The 21,376-nt window shown below is 42.9% G+C and overlaps 1 protein-coding gene across 1 annotated transcript; it reads left to right on the top strand.

The window, feature by feature from the left end:
• Positions 1 to 14,641: 14,641 nt before the first annotated feature.
• On the top strand, positions 14,642 to 15,598 carry LOC126083218 (olfactory receptor 13C7-like). The gene has a single exon (XM_049896697.1). It carries the CDS (start codon positions 14,642 to 14,644, stop codon positions 15,596 to 15,598), a length of 957 nt encoding a protein of 318 aa, XP_049752654.1.
• Positions 15,599 to 21,376: the final 5,778 nt, after the last annotated feature.

The raw sequence follows: 21,376 nt of genomic DNA, 5'->3' as shown, positions 1-21,376 counted from the left end.
ATTGGAGAAAGACTCATTAACAACCTGCGTTGTGCAGATAACACAACCTTGATTGCTGAAAGTGAAAAGGACTTGAAGCATTTACTAATGAAGATCAAAGACTACAACCTTCAGTATGGATTGCACCTCAACATAAAAAAACAAAAATCTTTACAACTGGACCAATGAGCAACATCATGATAAATGGAGAAAAGATTGAAGTTGTCAAGGATTTCATTTTACTTGGATCCACAATCAACAGCCATGGAAGCAGCAGTCAAGAAATTAAAAGACACATTGCATTGGGCAAATCTGCTGCAAAGGACCTCTTTAAAGTATTGAAAAGTAAAGATGTCACCTTGAAGACTGAGGTGCGCCTGACTCAAGCCATGGTGTTTTCAATTGCATCATATGCATGTGAAAGCTGGACAGTGAATAAGGAAGATAGAAGAAGAATTGACACCTTTGAATTGTGGTGTTCGCGAAGAATATTGAATATACCATGGACTGCCAAAAGAATGAACAAATCTGTCTTGGAAGAAGTATAACCAGAATGCTTCTTAGAAGCAAGGATGGCGAGACTTCATCTTACATGCTTTGGACATGTTGTTAGGAGGGATCAGCCCCTGGAGAGGGACATCATGCTTCACAATGTATGGGGTCAGTGGAAAAGAGGAAGACCCTCAACGAGGTGGATTGACACAGTAGCTGCAACAATGAGCTCAAGCATAACAATGATTGTAAGGATGGCACAGGACTGGACGGTGTTTTGTTCTGTTGTGCATAGGGTTGTTATGAGTCAGAACTGACTCAACAGCACCTAACAACAACAACATTAGATCACCTTTCTTTGAAATAGGCATAAACATGGATCTGTTTCAGTCGGTTGGGCAGGTAGCTGTCTTTAAATTTCTTGGCATAGACAAGTGAGCACTTCCAGTGCTGCATCCGTTTGTTGAAACACCTCAACTGGTATTCCATCAATTTCTGGAGCCTTGTTTTTCACCAATGTCTTCAGTGCAGCTTGGACTTCTTCCTTCAGTACCATTGGTTCCTGATCATATGTTATTTCCTGAAATGGTCGAATGTTGACTAATTCATTTTGGTACAGTAGAACTGGCCTAAAAGGTTTCCAAGACTGTAAATCTTTACAGAAACAGACTGTCACATCTTTCTCCAGCAGAAAGGTTGGTGGGTTCAAACTGCCAACCTTTTGGCTAGTAGTTGAGGGCTTAACCATTGTGCCACCAGGGCTCCTATGTATATATAGTCTAAATAAAAAAAAACAAAGCCAAACCTTTTGCTGTTAAGTCAATTCCAACTCATAGCAACCCTATAGGACAAAGTAGAACTGTCCCATACAGTTTCCAAGGAGCACCTGGTGGATTTGAACTGCCAGCCTTTTGGTAACCACTATGCCACCGAGGTGTCCATATATAGTCTAGAGTCTATAGACTATTTTGTTAGGTGCCATCAAGTTGGTTTCAACTTATAGTGACCCTGTGTATAACAAGATGAAACACTGCCCCATCCTGTGCCACCCTCACAATCATTGCTCTGTTTGTGCCCATTGTTGCAGCCATTGTGTCAAGCCATCTCATTGAAAATCTTCCTCTTTTTCACTCTCTCTCTACCAAGCATGATGTCCTTCTTTAGGGACTGGTCCTTCTTGATAACATGTCCAAATTATGTGAGGCGTACCTTAGTCCTCAAAGTGACATCTTTGCTTTTTAACACTTGAAGAGGTCTTTTGCAGCAGATTTGCCCAATGCAATACAGCGTTTGATTTCTTGACTGCTGCATCCATGGGCATCGATTGTGGATCCAAGTAAAATGAAATCCTTGACAACTTCAATCTTTTCTCCATTTATCATGATGATGCTTGTTGGTACAGTTGTGAGGATTTGTATTTTCTTTATGTTGAGGTGTAATCCATACTGAAGGCTGTAGTCTTTGATCTTCATCACTAAGTGCTTCAAGTCTGCTTTGCTTTCAGCAAGTAGGGTTGTGTCGTCTGCATATTGCAGGTTGTTAATGAGTGTTCCATCAAACCTGATGCTGTGTTCTTCACACAGACCAGCTTCTCGGATTATATGCTCAGCATACGGATTGAATAAGTATGGTGAAATGATACAACCCTGGTGCATACCTCTCCTGATTTTAAACTACGCAGCATCCCCTTGTTCTGTTTGAATCACTGCCTCTTTGCCTATGTACAGGTTCCTCATGATCACAATTAAGTGTTCTGGAATTCCCATTCTTTGCAATGTTAATCATAATTTGTTATGATCCACACAGTCAAATATCTTTGCATAGAGGGCACTGGGAGTCAATAAAACACAGGTGAATATCTTTCTGGTATTTTCACATAGACTATATATATGTGTGTGTATGTATATATAAACCCATCGCCGTCGAGTTGATTCTGACTCATATCAACCCTATAGGACAGAGTAGAACTGCCCCATAGGGTTTCCAAGGAGCGGCTGGTGGATTTGAACTGCCAACCTTTTGGTTAGCAGCTGTAGTCCTTAATCAGTGTGCCACCGAGGCACTCCCTTTCTGTATATATGTATATGTATATAGTCTGGAGTTGGTGGACATAGAGCCCTGCCATAGACAGGCAACAGTAGCCACTCAATCGTGATTGACATTCCACTGTCTTTTCAGCCATGAAAGCTGACTGTGCCATTGTTCCCCCATGAACAGCATGACATCTCCTAACCCTTGAGGAAATCTGAGCATGATAGGTGTGGAGACTCCTGGCATTTAGGGGGCAGAGGCCAAAGATGCTAAACATAGTAAATGCAGGGCACTGTAGCCTAACAAACGAGGGTCCCTCCACCTACTCACATGCAAGCATCAGCATACCTACCTCATAGGACTGATGGAAGCATTAAATAAGACAGAATTTGTAAAGCAGTTGTAAATAAATGATGATTCTTATTACCGTTAATGTTTCACTGTTATCTCAAATACAACAAATCCATTCACTTCTCAATTACAAAAACCATTTTTTAATCATATCTTTATTTCCAGTAACGAACTGGGTACAATGGATGTTCAGAAACTGTGTTTTGAAATGTCAGAAACAACCCTGAAGCCTCACCCTCCAAACACCAGCCCAGCTACTCCTTACTTCCTTCCTGTCTTTCTTCCAGCTCTCAAGATTTGGTATCTTGGCTATTGTTGACTCTTCTCTACCCTTCATTTCCCACCCCAGATTTGTCTCTATATCCTATCATTTCATCCTCCTAAATATCTCCCAGGGCCACTCTTTTCTCCATCCCGTTATGTTGACCCTGGCCTGGTTCTGCACACTTCAGAATCCTCCTGTACCCAGCCTCCTGGACAACTTTGTGGCACTTTCAGTCATGCCTCAGTCTATAGATATTTCCACTCTGCTGGGTCTGAAAAGGCAAAGACCCATTTCCAACCATCATGTCTCTATTTCTGCCTCCACTCTTTGGTCCCTGGCAATTTTTAGTAGCATAGAAATTGTTCAGAGTGGTAGTAGCACTGAGAGTGAGCAAGCCGGGTCACTGTGTGGAGGGAAGGGAATGTATGAGTGGTCAGCAAATCTGTCTGATCCAAAACTTCCAATGACTACCTCGGTCGCTGAGGCCCTGCTGCCCTTCTTCTTCTCTTCTTAGCTCTTTGAAGGGCAGTAACAGAGACACCTGAGACCAATAGTTGAGGTCAAGCCCAGGAGAACTCTGATTACCTCAAGCCAGAAAACTTTCTGAGTTGAGATTTCCTTGTAGTGAGAGGGAGCTTTGGGTAGATCTCCACAACATTGTCTAATTGGACCTGTGGTGTGAAGTCTAAACTCTTTGAGTATCTCACCAAACTTTAAATTGCTTCTGGGATAGAACCTGGCCCCAGGCAACCTGGCCCTTAAATTTCTGAGAAAGTCTTGATGAGATCCTCTGGAGAACAGTGTAGAGCACAGAGAAGAGAGGGCGTGGGACCCACTGCCTGAGAATGGCTTCCTAGTCCACCCTGGAATGCAGCCTCCTCCAGGCTGGGGCTCCTGGCTGAGCCTCAGCCTTGAGTGCCTATCTTTTTCTCCTTGTCTCACTGAGCCCCAAGGTCAGTCAAGGGCATGTGAGCAGCTGTAGTTTCTCAAGCTAGGGTCATGCTCTGGAGCCCTCTACGCCGAGTGTCATTTAAAAGAACCAGTAAGTTAGATAACAGTTAAAGAGTACGTGCTGCCAGGGCAGCTCTGAGAAATATGGCCTGTGTGACCTGTTTGTTTATGGCTAGGTGGCCCCCAGATGGACAGATGGCACCACAGGCTATCACTTCTCCTGATCCAGGTGAGCTGTAGCCTCCCCACTCCACAGACCTGCTTTCCTGTAAGCAATAGACTCAGGCTGGGCTGGACTCCACACTAGGTAAGTGCTGGGTGACCTCTCTGGCCAGCTCTTCCCCAGTTAGGAGGGAACATAAGAGGCTGTGTATGAGGGAGCTGTGCAGGGAGGGGTAGAACTGGGTGAGAAAAATGCAACTATTTCCAAAGCTCCGAAGGCTGCTACCATGCCAAGGGAGCAGACATGTTTTGTGTGAACACGTAAAGCAGAGCTAGGATCGGTGAATGCAGGCAGAAGGTAGAAAAAGATTTCAGGTCCCTGAAGAACTCTAATAACCCCAGCTTCTTGCCAATGACATTGGAGGCCCCGATGCCCAGTTGCTAAAAATGTTCAAACAGAGGCTGAGAAATTACTTACTGGAGAGAGGATGACTATAACTGGCAGATTAGCAGTGGCGACTGGATTGATTTAATATCCAAAGATCCTGCCAAGCCTCATATGCTGCAATCAATGATACTAAAGGAGCTGTTCTCTATAAATAATTCTTCATCCTTTAAGTGCTGGTAAACTGAGATCATCTGTTTGGAAATGTCTCATTATAGCTCTCAATTGTCCCCAGTTCCCCTCTTCCCCAGCCTTGAGCAGAATGATAGCTGTAGGAGCTATATGCAGTTAGTACTCTTGCCCATCTTGCCTTATAGGGCACCTCTACCCACCAAGGCTCGGTGGACCTGCCCGGTCCTCAGCAGAAATGCCCCGCCACCCCACAACTGTAGATTTGATCATGTCAATTTGATCAGAGAATGTGGTCAGATGTGGAGAGATGGGAAGAGGCCCAGCCTGGGAGCCAGGAGGACTTAGTTCAAGGGCTGGCTCTGCCCCAATAGGGCATGTAACCTTAGACAGGTGATCTCCCATCAGCTGCTGCTGGCACTGATCTCACTACTGTGCCATTAGAAAATCAGCCAGCATGTGGGTGGGTGGATTCCAAAAGGTTTCCCTCTAATTGGCAGATCAGTTAGAAAAAAGTACCCCTTCTTCAGGGCAGGGCTTCAAACCAGTTGAATTTGCTGAGAATTTACATTTCCATTCCAGAGATGCTGAATCAGAATCTGTATTTTAACAAGATTCTCCTGTGATTCTTATGTATAACAAATTTTGAGAACCACTGCTCTACTAGCGGTTCTCAGAATTGGTCCCTAACCAGCAGCATTAACATTGCCCGGGAACTTGTTAGAAATGCAAATTTCTCCAGGACCATGTACAATTCACAAATCTCTCTGCTGACCTCAGTTTCTCCACCTTTAAACAGAGATGTGTTGAAATAAGTCAGTGATTCCCAAGCCTGGTGCACATCAGAAGTACATAGGGAGCACTTATTTAAAACAAACAAACAAAAAACAGATTCCCAAGACAATCTGCAAAGGTAGTATCCAGAAATCTGTATTTTTAGCCAGCACTCAGGTAGACACCCTGAGGTAAGGTGGAGGTAAGACAGCCAATTCCACTCCACTTGGGACACCCTCCAGCAGGGTCTGATGATGTCTGGTGTTCCAAATCTCTTTGGCAGTAAAATCGTGATGATCTGTAGTATGGCTCTGGATATTCTGAGAGGTTGATTAGGTTTATATATGATCATGTCTTCAAAGCTTCCAAATGCCATTGGATGGCATTTCTCATCAAAGGTGATGTGAGTGTGCCTCAAGTCCCTACCTAACCCAGGCTATGGATGTGAATTATGGGCTGCAACAATCAGGGAGGATTTTATTCCTCAGGCTAAATCCTAGGACAACAGAGATGCAGACAGGTCAGGTGTATTTACAGGAGGAAACACATGAGCTTGCTTCTTCAGATCAGATTTCTAGAGACTTTGGTGGGAACTCCATGCAATATGCTCCAGAAATTCAATATGCAGATTATGTGCATGAGAGGTCAAATTATAATACAAACTTGCTGGTGAGCAGGTAGAGATCCAGCGTAATGAGTCATATGTCCTCGAAAGCCAGGAACACTGAGCAGTGATGGCCTTTGGTCCCGAATTATATGATATAGACAGAGTTATTCAGAGGCACCTGCTTTCTCAGAAAGTGCTAGAGACACACCATATATGTAGACATACACCTTTGATTTAAGAATAATGATATTATTGATTAGATAGAAATGTATTTCATTTTATTAAGTTTCATTAGATTTCCAAGGTTTCCTCTTCATGCTTATAAGTGATACACAATCTGGCTTTTAGATAACTTGGTTTTATTAGTTGAATCCCAGAGAATAAATTTATTTACAATTCTAGGGACATCATACATCAATGCATGGTCCGTATGTATTGACCCAAGCACAACATCAAAAACCAAACCTGGATTTTCTGCCTTCGATATTCCTAGGGATGGAAGGGAGAGTTTGAAATGGAATCTCCCAACCAGTCTGCTGTGACAGAGTTTGTCTTGCTGGGACTCTCAGCCCACCCAAAGCTGGAGAAAACCTTCTTTGTGCTCATCCTGCTGATGTACCCGGTGATCCTACCGGGCAATGGGGTCCTCATCCTGGTGACTGTGTCTGACTCCCGCCTGCACACACCCATGTACTTCTTCCTGGGGAACCTCTCCTTCTTGGACATCTGCTACACAACCTCCTCAGTTCCCCTAGTCCTGGATGGTTTCCTGACCCCAAAGAAAACTATTTCTTTCTCAGGCTGTGCTGTGCAGATGTTTCTCTCTTTTGCATGGGAGCCACAGAGTGTGTGCTTTTGGGCATGATGGCGTTTGATCGCTATGTGGCCGTCTGCAACCCCCTTAGGTACCCTGTGATCATGAGGAAGTCTGCCTACGTGCCCATGGCTGTCAGCTCCTGGTTGACTGGTGCAATAGCAGCATTACCTGGGAGTATATTAGACATCCAGAATCTTGGGTCTCATTCCAGACCCACTGAATCAGAATCTCCATTTTAAGATCCCAAGGTGATTCATAAGCATGTTAAACTTTGAGAAGTATTGGTTAAGAATGTGTAGTGGATGCTGTGGTGTGTTGCCCAGATCCCCAGCCCCACCCTACCAGGGCTGAAGCACTCATTACCCCACCTGCTGGAAGTGTTGGTGGCTGATAACATTCAGCTGAGTCTCTCTTCAACCTCACCCAAGATTACATCCCCTTCTCAGGGGCAGCCAGCATCCAATAACTAGTCAATGTCATATAAGGCCTAGTGCTCCTCACCTCAAATGGGGATATTATGAAAGGGCCATCCCAGCTCCAGAGATCCCCATGGCAATTCAAGTTCTCCGTCTGCCCTGACCTGCTGCCTTCCCATCCCCACAGGTGTTGATCTGAAGAGCATTCCCCAGTAAGTGTCTTGCAAGAAAACTTCCCCATTAGAGGAAACCCAACCTGACAGAGAAGACAACAGTCAATCTCAGCACGGATTTGTGAATGGTGTGTGTATCAAACCTATGTGTCCTTCTTAGATGTTTCATGTACCACTGACTCCCTAGGAAATTAACTCAGTGAATTCCTTTTGTTCGAAGAAAAAACTGTGGCCTTAAAACTATTGACAAATTAAATTTCTTTACTTTTCATGTCTACAGTGGATTCTAATTTTTATTGTGTGAGTGTTATTTACTCATAAACAGAATAAACAGGGCCATTTTACCCACTGGGCATGAGGGCCCAGTTGTCAGGTCCATGGAGTTCAAGGACGTTCAAAGATGTTTTAGGCCTAGAAGCTGTTGGCTCTTGACTATAAAAATAAAATAAAAACTAAAAAGTCTTAATAAATGTTTGTTTTTATGCCAGTAAAAGGAAACATTATGTAAGCCATAGTAATTGATAAACTGTTATACACTGGTAGATTAAGTACTTTCAGTTTGTAAAAATTTCTGTTGTCATTTTTACTGTTGAGAAGTCATAGAATTGTAAACTAAGTGAGCCACTTGTAAGCCAAATATTTTGAATAACAGAAGTAGAAAAAATAATTTCAAATTTACCACGAAATTACACTTAAAGTGGGAAGTGGGTGCATCTTGACATGATGTGGGGTGGGACCTCCAAAAGGAAGAGTGCCCAGGCCTGGGGCAGTCTTAGAGTACAAGGTAATATTTACCTGCAGATCACAGAAAAGTAATTAGCACACAGGCATTCCATAAACATACAGGTGTCTCTCTCCCAGTACGTTTCAACTTTCTCTTGACCCCACCCTCGTGCCCAGAGAAATGTGGCGTGTATGTCATGTGTGGCTATAGAGGGTCTAAGTGAGGGGTCAGATGGATGAACCTTTTCCCTAACAGAAAACCCAAAATATGCCAGTCTCTAGCCTTAGGCAAGAGGTAGACTGTGGGCTATAAGTCCCCAACCTAGGGGCTTCCAGGCTTCTTTTCCTCAGTCGTTACGAAGATTACATAAGCATCAGTAGAGGATGGAGGTTTGCTCCCGGCCAGTGGGATGTTAGTGAGTGTGACACAATCAGAAGGCTGAAAGGCTTTTGCTGGGTTGGACTTGTGTACTCTTGTACTCTGCCAGCACCATGTGAAGGACATGGCCGGGCTAACCCACTGGACCCAGGAGAAGAAGGAGAGACACATGGAGCAGAGCCAACTGGTAGATACATGCATGAGCCAGGTGAACAACTGAGGTATGAGTGAGTCCAGCCAAACCCAACAGAATCAGCCAAGATCTGCTGAACCCTGAGGTGAATGAGCAAATATTTATTATTGCATGCCACTGAATTTTAGATGTTTATTATACAGCACTATTGTGGCAACAGATCATGGTATAACACAAAACATCTTTCCCTTACTGGTTAAAAAACACATCAAATCAAATCTCTTCCTAGTTAACTATTGAGAGACTGACTGTCACAGATTGAATCGTGTCCCCCAAAAATGTGTGTCAAACTGGCTAGTCTATGATTCCCAACATTGGGTGATTGTCTACCATTTTGTCATCTGATGTGATTTTCCTATGTGTTGTAAATCCTACCTCTGCAATGTTGATGAGGTAGGATTAGTGGCAGTTAAGTTAATGAGGCAGGACTCAATCTACAAAGTTAGCTTGTGTCTTAAGCCAATCTTTCTTTTTTTTTTTTAATAATTTTTATTGTGCTTTAAGTGAAAGTTTACAAATCAAGTCACTCTCACATATAAGCTTATATACACCTTACTACATACTCCCATTTACTCTCCCCCTAATGAGTCAGCCCACTCCTCCTTCCAGTCTCTCTTTTCGTGACCATTTTGCCAGTTTCTAACCCTCTCTACCCTCCCATCTGCCCTCCAGACAGGAGATGCCAACACAGTCTCAAGTGTCCACCTGATACAAGTAGCTCACTCTTCATCAGCATCTCTCTCCAACCCATTGTCCAGTCCCTTCCATGTCTGATGAGTAGTCTTTGGGAATGGTTTCTGTTCTGGGCCAACAGAAGGTTTGGGGACCATGACCACCAGGATTCTTCTAGTCTCAGTCAGACCATTAAGTCTGGTCTTTTTGTGAGAATTTGGGGTCTGCATCCACTGTTCTCCTGCTCCCTCAGGGGTTCTCTGTTCTGCTCCCTGTCAGGGCAGTCATCGGTTGTGGCCAGGCACCATCTAGTTCTTCTGCTCTCAGGATGATGTAAGTCTCTAGTTCATGTGGCCCTTTCTGTCTCAGGCTCATAGCTATTGTGTGACCTTGGTGTTCTTCATTCTCCTTTGATCCAGGTGGGTTGAGACCAATTGATGCATCTTAGATGGCTGCTTGTTAGCATTTAAGACCCCAGACGCCACAGTTCAAAGTGGGATGCAGAATGTTTTCATAATAGAATTTATTATGCCAATTGATTTAGAAGTCCCCTTAAGCCATAGTCCCCAAACCCCCACCCTTGCTCCACTGACCTTTGAAGCATTCAGTTTATCCCGGAAACTTCTTTGTTAAGCCAATCTCTTTTGAGATATAAAAGAGAGAAGCAAGCAGAGAGACAGGGGGACCTAATACCACCAAGAAAGAAGCACTAGGAGCATAGCACATTCTTTGGACCCAGGGTTCCTGTGCAGAGAAGCTCCTAGTCCAGGGGAAGATTGTGAGAGAATAAATTTCTCCTAAATTGTGAGAGAATAAATTTCTCTTTGTTAAAGCCATCCACTTGTGGTATTTTTGTTATAGCAGCTGCACTAGATAACTGAGACACTGACTTTTAGCTATGTTAAAATGACAGCCTAAAAAATTATTAAAGAAATTTTTAGCCCTGATTAGAAAACTACCCCTTTCTAGTTTACTGCAGAAAAGTGCCAGTCTATAAAAACTACGAATAACTCTTCTAGAAGTGTCTTGATTTAAATTATAATGGCCACGTGTAAAAGAATGAAATTGGACCTCTACATCACACCATATACAAAAATTAACCCCAAATAGTTCAAAAGTAAGAGCCAAAACAATAAAACTCTTAGAAGAAAATACAGAAGTAACTCTTTATGATACTTGATTGTTGTTGCTAGGTGCCACAGAGTTAATTTGAACTCATAGTGACCCCATGTGACAGAATAGACCTTCTCTATACAATGTTTTCTTGACTATAATCTTTTACGGAAGCAGATCACTAGGTCTTTCTCCCCTGGAGCTGCTGGGTAAGTTCGAACTGCCAACCTTTCACTTAGCAGCCAAGCACTTAACCGTTGTACTATCAGGGCTCCTAATCTTTGATTAGGCAATGGTTTCTTAGACATGACAACAAAGCACATTCAACCAAAGAAAAAAATAGATAAATTGGACTTCATCAAAATTAAAACTTTTGGTCTTCAAAGAACATTATCAAGAACGTGAAAAGATAGCCACAGACAAAATATTTGTAAATCACATATCTGATAAGGGTCTAGTATCCAGAATTAAACAAAACAAAAACACTATTAAAACTCAATAATAAAGAGACAAATGCCTGGGTATATACCCAAAGTTGAAAATTGGCACTCAAATATATGTACACATACATTCATAGCAGCACTATTCACAACAGCCAGAAGGTGGAAACAGTCTAAATGTCCATCAATGGATGAATGGATAAACATATTGCGGTATACATAAAATGAAATATTATTGGATGTGACTAGAGGAATCCCGGCGGTCATGGTCCCCAAACCTTCTGTTGGCACAGGATGGGAACCATCCCCGAAGACAATTCATCAGACATGAAAGGGACTGGACAGTGGGTGGGAGAGAGATGCTGATGAAGAGTGAGCTAATAATATCAGGTGGACACTTAAGACTGTGTTGGCATCTCCTGTCTGGAGGGGGGATGGGAGGATAGAGAGAGTTGGAGGCTGCCAAAGTTTTCACCAAAGGAGAGACTGGAAGGGCTGACTCATTAGGGGGAGAGCAAGTGGGAGTAAGGAGTAAGATGTATATTAACTTATATGTGACAGACTGACTTCATTTGTAAATGTTCACTTGAAGCTCAATAAAAGTTAATAAAAAAATGAAATATTATTCAGCTATAAATATATATATAATATATATAACATATAAAAATATATATAAATACTAGTATACTTTAAACTAGTGCTAAGGGACTGTAGTAAGGGCCACCTACTCTGGAACACGTGGTGACCAGTGTGTCTGGGTCAAGGTAAGCTTTTGCCCTCTCATTGTGACACTTAATTGTGCAAAGACAGGTAGTAGCACCCCTCAGACAGATATAACATTGTGGTCAAAGCACAATCAGACCTAGTTAGTGCTTCTACTTCCACAAAGTTCAACAAAGAGAGCACGGGGAGTTTCTGAGGAACATTTCTTTGTAATAAGAGTTAATATTTACAGAGAGAGGTCTGCAACTTGTCTAATTGGGTTTGTGGGACACAGGCCCTAACCCCTGTGAGGACTGTCTCTTAAAAAAATTTTTTTTTGTCTCTTAGCAAACTTTAAATTGCTTCTGGGATTAAAACTGGCCCCTAAACAACCAGAGCTTTAAATTGCTCCATGGCTCCTTGATAGAACCTCTGGAGAGCTGGGAGGGGACAGAGTCAAGTGTTCCTGCCCTGGGCAAGCATGCTGGGCAGACTGACAGGACTGGCAGGCAGCAGCATCGTAAACAATCCTTCCTCTTGTTACCCCTCTGGGCACAAAGAGCAGGTGTGGAGAAGGCTAGAAAAGTGAGCAGCTAGAGACTCTTCAGCTATGGCCAATGCCAAATATTTCTTTACTTTGCTGTGAGATTTGAAGAGAATGTTTATATTCAAGATGGCTAAACAGAATTTGCCTCCCTCTTCTAGGCATAGATCCAACAGATAGGGCTAGATCAGGATGGTCAAGGTGGGCAGTTGAAAAAACCACCTCCGAAACCCAGAGGCCTTCTAGCATTCTCTGGCCATAAACCTCCTCTCCTGGTGAATGTCCATTCCCAGTCTCCTCACTAGATGTAGACTGGGTTCTTTCCATGACCAAACTTTCTTCAAGTAGGTGGGGAGAAGAGGAAAGAGGGTTTGAGTGAGGACCTTGTCACACAGGTCTCTGAAGGGCTTTCATAGGCAAAAGGGAGCAGGCCTGTTCTGGGAACCTAGACCAGTGCAGGGAGAGGGAGGAACAGTAGAAGAAAGAAGTTTCTACTCAACATAAGGTAAAACTTCCTAACAACCAAGCTGTCTGACAAAGGAATGGGAGGTGTGAGCGCCACACAACTCAAGGTGTGCTAAACTGAAATGGGAAAGCTGTGTTTCACAGAATATTCATACAATGATAGGAAGGAGGCAAGACCAGTTACTTTATAACATTCCTGTCAAGTGTAATATTTTCCAGTCTATAGTACTAATATCTCTAAAAATAAATCTTTTTTCCCCAAATATTCTTGATGCCCAGAGCTAATCCCTCTGAAAATTGCACAAGAATAGCTTCAAACTATGCCTGCTTCCTCCCACTTAATCTTCCCCAACCAGCAGCAGTGTAATACTCACAGATGAAATTTGTCAAGGTCAGAGGCACTGTTTCCAGCCTTCCCAACCCACACCCCACACCCCAGTCCATGCTATGAGGCAGATATCTTATAGGGAGGTATGATACCTCTATTTTTCATGAGTGTCCTCAGGAGAGGGAGAATGACCAAGACTTCATAATCTGTCTTTTCCTCTTCAGTAGACCTGCTCTGGCACAAGTAGAGGAGCAAGAATATATAACAAATAGAGGAGGAAGAACAAGGGAAGAAGCCCTAGGGAGAAGGTGAGGAGACAGGGCTCTACTCCTAGCCCTGTTCTCACTGCCTGTGGACCAATCTGAGCTTCAGTTTCCTTATCTTTAACATCAGAAGTCCAGGCTGAGGTTTTCTCTAATGTACTAGATCCAGAGATCTACAGCCAATGCAGTACATTCTATGCCCAGTGCCTCCTCTGACCAACACCTCCCCCCCCCGCCCCCGCTGAGTTGTCTGTTCTTCTTTGAAGAAAATGCTACTATAGTACCCAGGTGGCTTTACTGGTCAACTCAGATATAGAAGGGTCTCAGTTAGGGGCTGTGACTTACAAAACAGTTCCAAAAATACAGACCCTGGTCACAGCGGCATGGATGTCTACCCTGGGAGGCATGAGGGATGTTTATCCTTGGCTTGTTTCCCCAATCCAAGTCTCTGGAGCAGACTGAGAAAACTGCAGGACAAAGTTATGGTTAGAGAGGGGGATATGGAAGTGCTTCTGTTGGGGTCTCCATGGTCAATTGGCCAGAAACTCCTTATTGACAGCACAACAAAGGAGGAACATTGTCTCACACCAACCAAACTCATGAGAAGTGAAGTATAAATCAAGCATCAAGTAACAAGTATGAATGTCAGACAGACCTGAGTTTTCCTGGCCTCTACTCATCACTTTCTCTCCTTGTAGGACTCCATGTAGAGCCAAATTAGTATAAGAAAGTTATGCAAACACAGTGAGCAGGATGATGTCAGTGGCCAACGTCATTGAGTATGAGAGTCTGAAGCCCCCAAGGACACCACAGAGACAGGGAATGATGGCCAGAGGAGCTCACTTGACTGGTAATTGCTGAAATCAAGCAGTACACTATCAGGGTTCTCCATTAACGGTCCCCATGTAGACCCATCCTACCCATTCATCTCTTCAGGTATTTTATTAATATTATCGATCTGGCTAGAATTCTTTCATATACATGATTTGATTGGATTTCCAGGTCTGCGCCTCCTGCTTTTGACCTGATACACATCTTGACTTTAAAGGTAATTGCAGCAGACAGTTAATTTTATTCTTTAGATGCTGGTATTACAAGGGGGCATCTCAGACAGTAAATTTAAAAGATAAGTTCTAGAAGCATCTCAGTGTGATCCCCAAATACTAACCCGTGTGAACAAGTGTTTGCTATCCTCAGTTTTCCTGAAGGCGAAGGAGAGAATTTAAAATGGAAGTGACCAACCAGTCTGCTGTGACAGAGTTTGTCTTGCTGGGGCTGTCAGATCAGCCAACGCTTGAGAAAACTTTCTTTGTGCTCATCTCATTGATGTACCTGGTGATCCTATTAGGGAATGCGGTTCTCATCCTGGTGACTGTGTTTGACTCCCACCTGCACACACCCATGTATTTCTTCCTGGGGAACCTCTCCTTTCTGGACATCTGCTACACGACCTCTTCCATCCCTCTAGTCCTTGATGGTTTCCTGACTCCCAGGAAAACCATCTTTTTCTCAGGCTGTGCTGTGCAGATGTTTCTCTCTTTTGCCATGGGAGCTACAGAATGTGTGCTTCTGGGCATGATGGCGTTTGATCGCTACGTGGCCATCTGCAACCCCCTTAGGTACTCTGTGATCATGAGCAAGGCTGGCTATGTGCCCATGGCTGCTGGCTCCTGGGTAGCTGGTGGAACAAACTCTTTGGTGCAGACTTCTCTTGCAGTACAATTACCCTTCTGTGGGGACAATGTCATCAATCACCTCACCTGTGAGATCCTGGCCGTTCTAAAGTTGGCCTGTGCTGACGTCTCCATTAACGTGATCAGCATGGAGGTGGCCAATGTGATCTTCCTGGGGGTTCCAGTACTGTTCATCTTTGTCTCCTACATCTTCATACTCACCACCATCCTAAGAATCCCCTCAGCTGAGGGGAGGCGAAAGACCTTCTCTACCTGCTCTGCCCACCTCACTGTGGTGGTCATTTTCTATGGGACTATTCTTTTTATGTATGCAAAGCCCAAATCAAAGGACCCTCTGGAAGCAGACAAGCAGGATGTTTCAGACAAGCTCATCTCCCTTTTCTATGGGGTGCTGACTCCCATGCTCAACCCCATTATCTACAGCCTCAGAAACAAAGATGTCAAAGTGGCTGTGAAGAAACTATTAAGTCAGAAATGCTTCACCCAGTGATGGTGGGAGGAAGTGGTGTATCCAGTGGTTCTGTGCACAAAGATAATCCATGAAGAAATGACTGTTTGTAAACATAGACTTGCACAATGGTTCTCACACATCAGTTTCATCACAAAACTGTCCAGACAGAATGTGCATCAAGATGGGGCTTTCCTGAGTGATTGACTAGGGAACAGCCACTCTTTAAGATTAAGATGGTTGTGCTAAATCACCTATAACTAAGAATGTGACTATTAAATTTTATTTTTCTATTCTGACAAAAATGAACAATAAAGGTTAAGACTTTGTGAAAATATATTTACATTTTTCTTTGTTCATGTGCAGACCAACTCTAATTTGTATGTACCAATTATGTTATTTTCCGCTCTACTGCAATGAGGATCACGGCACAGAAGAAAAACCACTTCTTTATTTTTTTTTTTTAATTAACTTTTATTAAGCTTCAAGTGAACGTTTACAAATCCGATCAGTCTGTCACATGTAAGTTTACATACATCTTACTCCGTACTCCCACTTGCTCTCCCCCTCTTGAGTCAGCCCTTTCAGTCTCTCCTTTCGTGAGAATTTTGTCGGCTTCCCTCTCTCTCTATCCTCCCATCCCCCCTCCAGACAAGAGTTGCCAACACAATCTCAAGTGTCCACCTGATATAATTAGCTTACTCTTCATCAGCGTCTCTCTCCCACCCGCTGACCAGTCCCTTTCATGTCTGATGAGTTGTCTTCGGGGATGGTTCCTGTCCTGTGCCAACAGAAGTTCTGGGGACCATGGCCGCCGGGATTCCTCTAGTCTCAGTCAGACCATTAAGTTTGGTCTTTTTATGAGAATTTGGGATCTGCATCCCACTGATCTCCTGCTCCCTCAGGGGTCCTCTGCTGTGCTCCCTGTCAGGGCAGTCATCGACTGTGGCCGGGCACCAACTAGTTCTTCTGGTCTCAGGGTGATGTAGATTTCTGGTTCATGTGGCCCTTTCTGTCTCTTGGGCTCTTAGTTGTCGTGTGGCCTCGGTGTTCTTCATTTTCCTTTGCTCCAGGTGGGTTGAGACCAATTGATGCATCTTAGATAGCCGCTTGTTAGCATTTAAGACCCCAGACGCCACATTTCAAAGTGGGATGCAGAATGATTTCATAATAGAATTATTTTGCCAATTGACTTAGAAGTCCCCGCAAACCATGTTCCCCAGACCTCCACCCCTGCTCCGCTGACTTTTGCAGCATTCATTTTATCCCGGAAACTTCTTTGTTTTTGGTCCAGTCCAATTGAGCTGACCTTCCATGTATTGAGTGTTGTCTTTCCCTTCACCTAAAGCAGTTCTTATCTACTGATTATTCAATAAAAAACCCTCTCCCATCCTCCCTCCCTCCCCCCCTCGTAACCACAAAAGTATGTGTTCTTCTCAGGTTTACTATTTCTCAAGATCTTATAATAGTGGTCTTATACAATATTTGTCCTTTTGCCTCTGACTAATTTCACTCAGCATAATGCCTTCCAGGTTCCTCCATGTTATGAAGTGTTTCACAGATTCGTCACTGTTCTTTATCGATGCGTAGTATTCCATTGTGTGAATATACCACAATTTATTTACCCATTCATCCGTTGATGGACACCTTGGTTGCTTCCAACTTTTTGCTATTGTAAACAGAGCTACAATAAACATGGGTGTGCATATATCTGTTTGTGTGAAGGCTCTTGTATCTCTAGGGTATATTCCGAGGAGTGGGATTTCTGGGTTGTATGGTAGTTGTATTTCTAACTGTTTAAGATAACGCCAGATAGATTTCCAAAGTGGTTGTACCATTTTACATTCCCACCAGCAGTGTATAAGAGTTCCAATCTCTCCACAGCCTCTCCAACATTTATTATTTGGTGTTTTTTGGATTAATGCCAGCCTTGTTGGTGTGAGATGGAATCTCATCGTAGTTTTAATTTGCATTTCTCTAATGGCTAATGATCAAGAGCATTTTCTCATGTATCTGTTGGCTGCCTGAATCTCTTCTTTAGTGAAATGTGTGTTCATATCCTTTGCCCACTTTTTGATTGGGTTTGTCTTTTTGTGGTTGAGTTTTGACAGAATCATGTAGATTTTAGAGATCAGGTGCTGGTCGGAGATGTCATAGCTGAAAATTCTTTCCCAGTCTGTAGGTGGTCTTTTTACTCTTTTGGTGAAGTCTTTAGATGAGCATAGGTGTTTGATTTTTAGGAGCTCCCAGTTATCGGGTTTCTGTTCATCATTTTTGGTAATGGAAAAACCACTTCTTAATTAGTGTCCAGAATGAACCAATCTGCCATTGTGGAAAATTACTGACACCAAGACACATCCTAAATGCCACCATTTAATACCTCTTTAACTGGAGAAGCTTGGAGTATTTCCTGTTTAATTTTTTCCTGCTTAATATCCTATAGCCAGTTTGGGGTAATTCCTTTTTCTCTTACTGTATGTAGAGCATGTCTGTTCCCACCCAAATTCACTGAGAAGGAGCTTGTGTCAACACCAGTTGAGCTACAGATATTATAGGTCAAGAACAGAATTACTTGTGTTGGTTGTTCTCTGTCCACCTTATTCTGGAAGCTCTGCTGACACCTGTTCAACATCACAGCAACATGCAAACTACTATTGACAGACAGGTGATGGCTGCGCATGAGGTGCATTGGCTGGGGATCAGACCCAGGTTTCCCACATGCAAGGCAAGAATTCTACCAATGAACCACCAATGTCCCTATAGAGAATTACTAGCAATCGCCATTTAGATAAATCACTACTACAATGCAAAGTTTATATTTTGAGTCCCTTTGTTTCCCTGGAATTAATGTTTTGGCTACCACCCAGACTCACTTTCCTTTGTTTCTTCAGGATCTTGATTGGACACTGGCAACAATTACTCAAATGTATTTATAATTACCTTATGTGTGGCAGTATACCATTGTGGTGAAGAGCATGGACTTTGGAGCCAGATTAATACGGGGAAGAGAGGGTTCTGCCTGTATAAATTAGGGCATGTTAGAAAAATTACTTCATTTTGCAGATTCTTGGTTTCCTAATTTGTAAAATGGAGATAATTAAATCAACCCCATAGAGTTGTTGTGAGGATTAATTAAAATAAGGTATGAATATATGTAAAAATGAATAGTGGCTGGCAAAGAGTAACTTCCCAATTAATGAATGAACATTTTTATTATTTATGAGATATGCTAAATAACTCTTCTAAGAAAGCTTTATAAATTTTGAAGACAGAGTTCAATAGCACACTTACCTGAATCAGTTCAGAGTTATTATTATTATAGCATGCTTTGGGATAGCTTTCTAGCTTTGAGCTAACAATCCCTCTTTCTCTGGGCATTTTCCCCAGCCATCCCTCTTCCCTATCCACAGAGGTGAGGCACTCAGGTTTGTGCTCTGTGACACTGATCCTACCTAGAGTAATCTCGTTCTTGCCAGGTTTCTGGGATTGTCACTAATACCCAGGAGTGAGTCACTGAATCCACAACATGCAAACTTGGGAGCTATGTGGTAGTCATGTTCAGTCATATAGACTAGGGCAATAAAGAGAAACCAAGTCTTCAAAGAGGAAAGAAAGAGCATCTAAAGAGAGAGAAGAGCAAAGATGAAAGATGATGAAGGGATCCTCATGTGTTCTCAGTTTCTGGTTTCCATTTCTCCTGATGCTGCCACAATCCTGCATTTTTGCTTCTGTAGGATACCTCTATATCTTTATAATAGATTCTATTTTTCACTAATCTAGATTAAGTTGCTTTCTTTGGGGGGATCACCAACAGTCACATCTAATACTTATTATTAACTTGTATAAAATAGACACTCTCTTTCATGTGATATGTACAAACAGTGCCAGGCTATTATGTATGGCATAAATCTTGGAGAAATCAGTTTTGAAACAATTGCTCTGAACTCAATATATAGTGCTTCTTGTAACCGCTGTTACAGTGGCTTTCTCCTCTGTGGATTCTATCATCTGTAAGTTTGGAATATGGGCAGGGGTTGATAAGATACGGGAGGTCTAGGTTCAAATCTCTGACCTCCCCATAGAGCTGTGTGATCGTGTGTGTCCTCCTCTCTTGAAGAGTTTCAAGTTTATTCATCCACACAGTGAAGGGGTGATACTAGATATAGCAGGTCACTCCCACCTGTGAATTTCACTGGGTCAATGGTTCCAAATAAATGCTCCAGTAGGTGAGTCCTTGAAGGGAACAGAGCAATGTGTCATCCTACAGCAGTATTATAGCAGTATTGTGTGGTTGTCTTCCTTTTTGTGATCTGATGTAATTATCCTACATGTTGTAAATATGATGTTAATGAGGCAGGATTAGAGGCAGTTATGTTAATGAGGCAGGACAAATTTACAGGATTAGGTTGTATCTTAAGCCAATCTCTTTTGGGGTATAAAAGAAAGAAGCGAGCAGAGAGGAAAGGGACCTCTTACCACCAAGCAAGAATAGCCAGGAGCAGAGCACATATTTTGGACCCAGGGTCCCTGCACTGAGAAGCTCCTAGACCAGAGGACATTACCCTAGAGCTGACAGAGAAAGAAAGTCTTCCTCTGTAGCTGACACCCTGAATTCAGACTTCTGGCCTCCTAAACTATGAGAAATTAAATTTCTGTTTGTTAAAGCTATCTACTTGTGGTATTTCTGTTACAGCAGCACTGGATAACTAAGGCAATGCCCATCAGAGAACATCCACCACAAAAGAGACATTAACAACCAAACAGAATGACTCAGCCAGTTGATGTCATCCACCCTCTAACATTGGCACAACGAACAGAGTAGCCGTGGTTGCAGGAGACTATGTGCTAAACAGCTAGAGCTCCCACTCACAAAGGATAATCTAGCACTTCAACAGTCAAACATCCAAACTGTGAGCAAGAGAGACCAACCCTGAGCCCCCAATATGGCACCATCATTGGAGGAAACCAATCAATCACTTAGTGGCAAGTTGATTGCATTAAACTATTTCCATTCTGGAAGGGGCAATGATTCGCCTTGACTAAAATCAACACCTCTTCTGAGTACGGGTTGCCTTTTCCCTCTGCAGGGGCTTAGCCAATGCTACCATCTGAAGGCTCACGGAGGGTCCAATCTAATGACATGGGATCAGTCCCATATATCTCATCAGACCAAGAAACTCATTTAGCAAAGCAAGTACAGCTGTAGGCTCACGATTATGGGGTCCACAGATCATTCCATGTACTCCGCCATCCAGAAGTAACTGGCCTAAGGGAGTAATATAATGGTTTTGAAGGCACAGGTAAGGCTCCAGCTTGGAGATAATAACTTGTGAGGATAAGGTGCCATCCTCCAGAATCCAATATATACTCTAAATCAATGACCCAACAGGTAAAATGCATGGGTCCAGGAATCAAGGAGTGGTAGGAAGCAAGAGCAGTCCTGGTTACCATAACTTCCAGTGAGCTACTTGGAGAGTTTGTGCTTCCCATCCCTGCCACTCTAGGCTTTGTAAGTCTAAGGATCCTGGTTCCCAGAGAAGAATTGCTTCCACCAGGGGACACAAAAAGAGTTCCATTAAACGTTTTTAGTTTTATTGAGGTACAATTTCTATGGCATGAAATTCACCCATTGTAAGGTACAGTTTAATGATTTTTTTGTAAACTTATGGAATCATGTGATCATCACTATAAACCAATTTAAAAATATTTCCATCACTTCAAAAAATCCCCTCATGCCCATTTGCAGTCAATCCCGACTCACACCCCCCAGTCCCAGACAACTAATCTACTTCTTTCTAGAAAGATTTTCGTTTTCTAGAA

This window comes from Elephas maximus, chromosome 9 (genome assembly GCF_024166365.1).
Source record: "Elephas maximus indicus isolate mEleMax1 chromosome 9, mEleMax1 primary haplotype, whole genome shotgun sequence".
Classification (NCBI taxonomy): domain Eukaryota; kingdom Metazoa; phylum Chordata; class Mammalia; order Proboscidea; family Elephantidae; genus Elephas; species Elephas maximus.
Note: the sequence above shows the minus strand (reverse complement) of the source record. Positions and strands in the feature narration are given on the sequence as shown.

Bases quoted from the DNA above. Each gene is read 5' to 3' on its own strand.
- LOC126083218 (XM_049896697.1), top strand. From the start codon at position 14,642: ATGGAAGTGACCAACCAGTCTGCTGTGACAGAGTTTGTCTTGCTGGGG.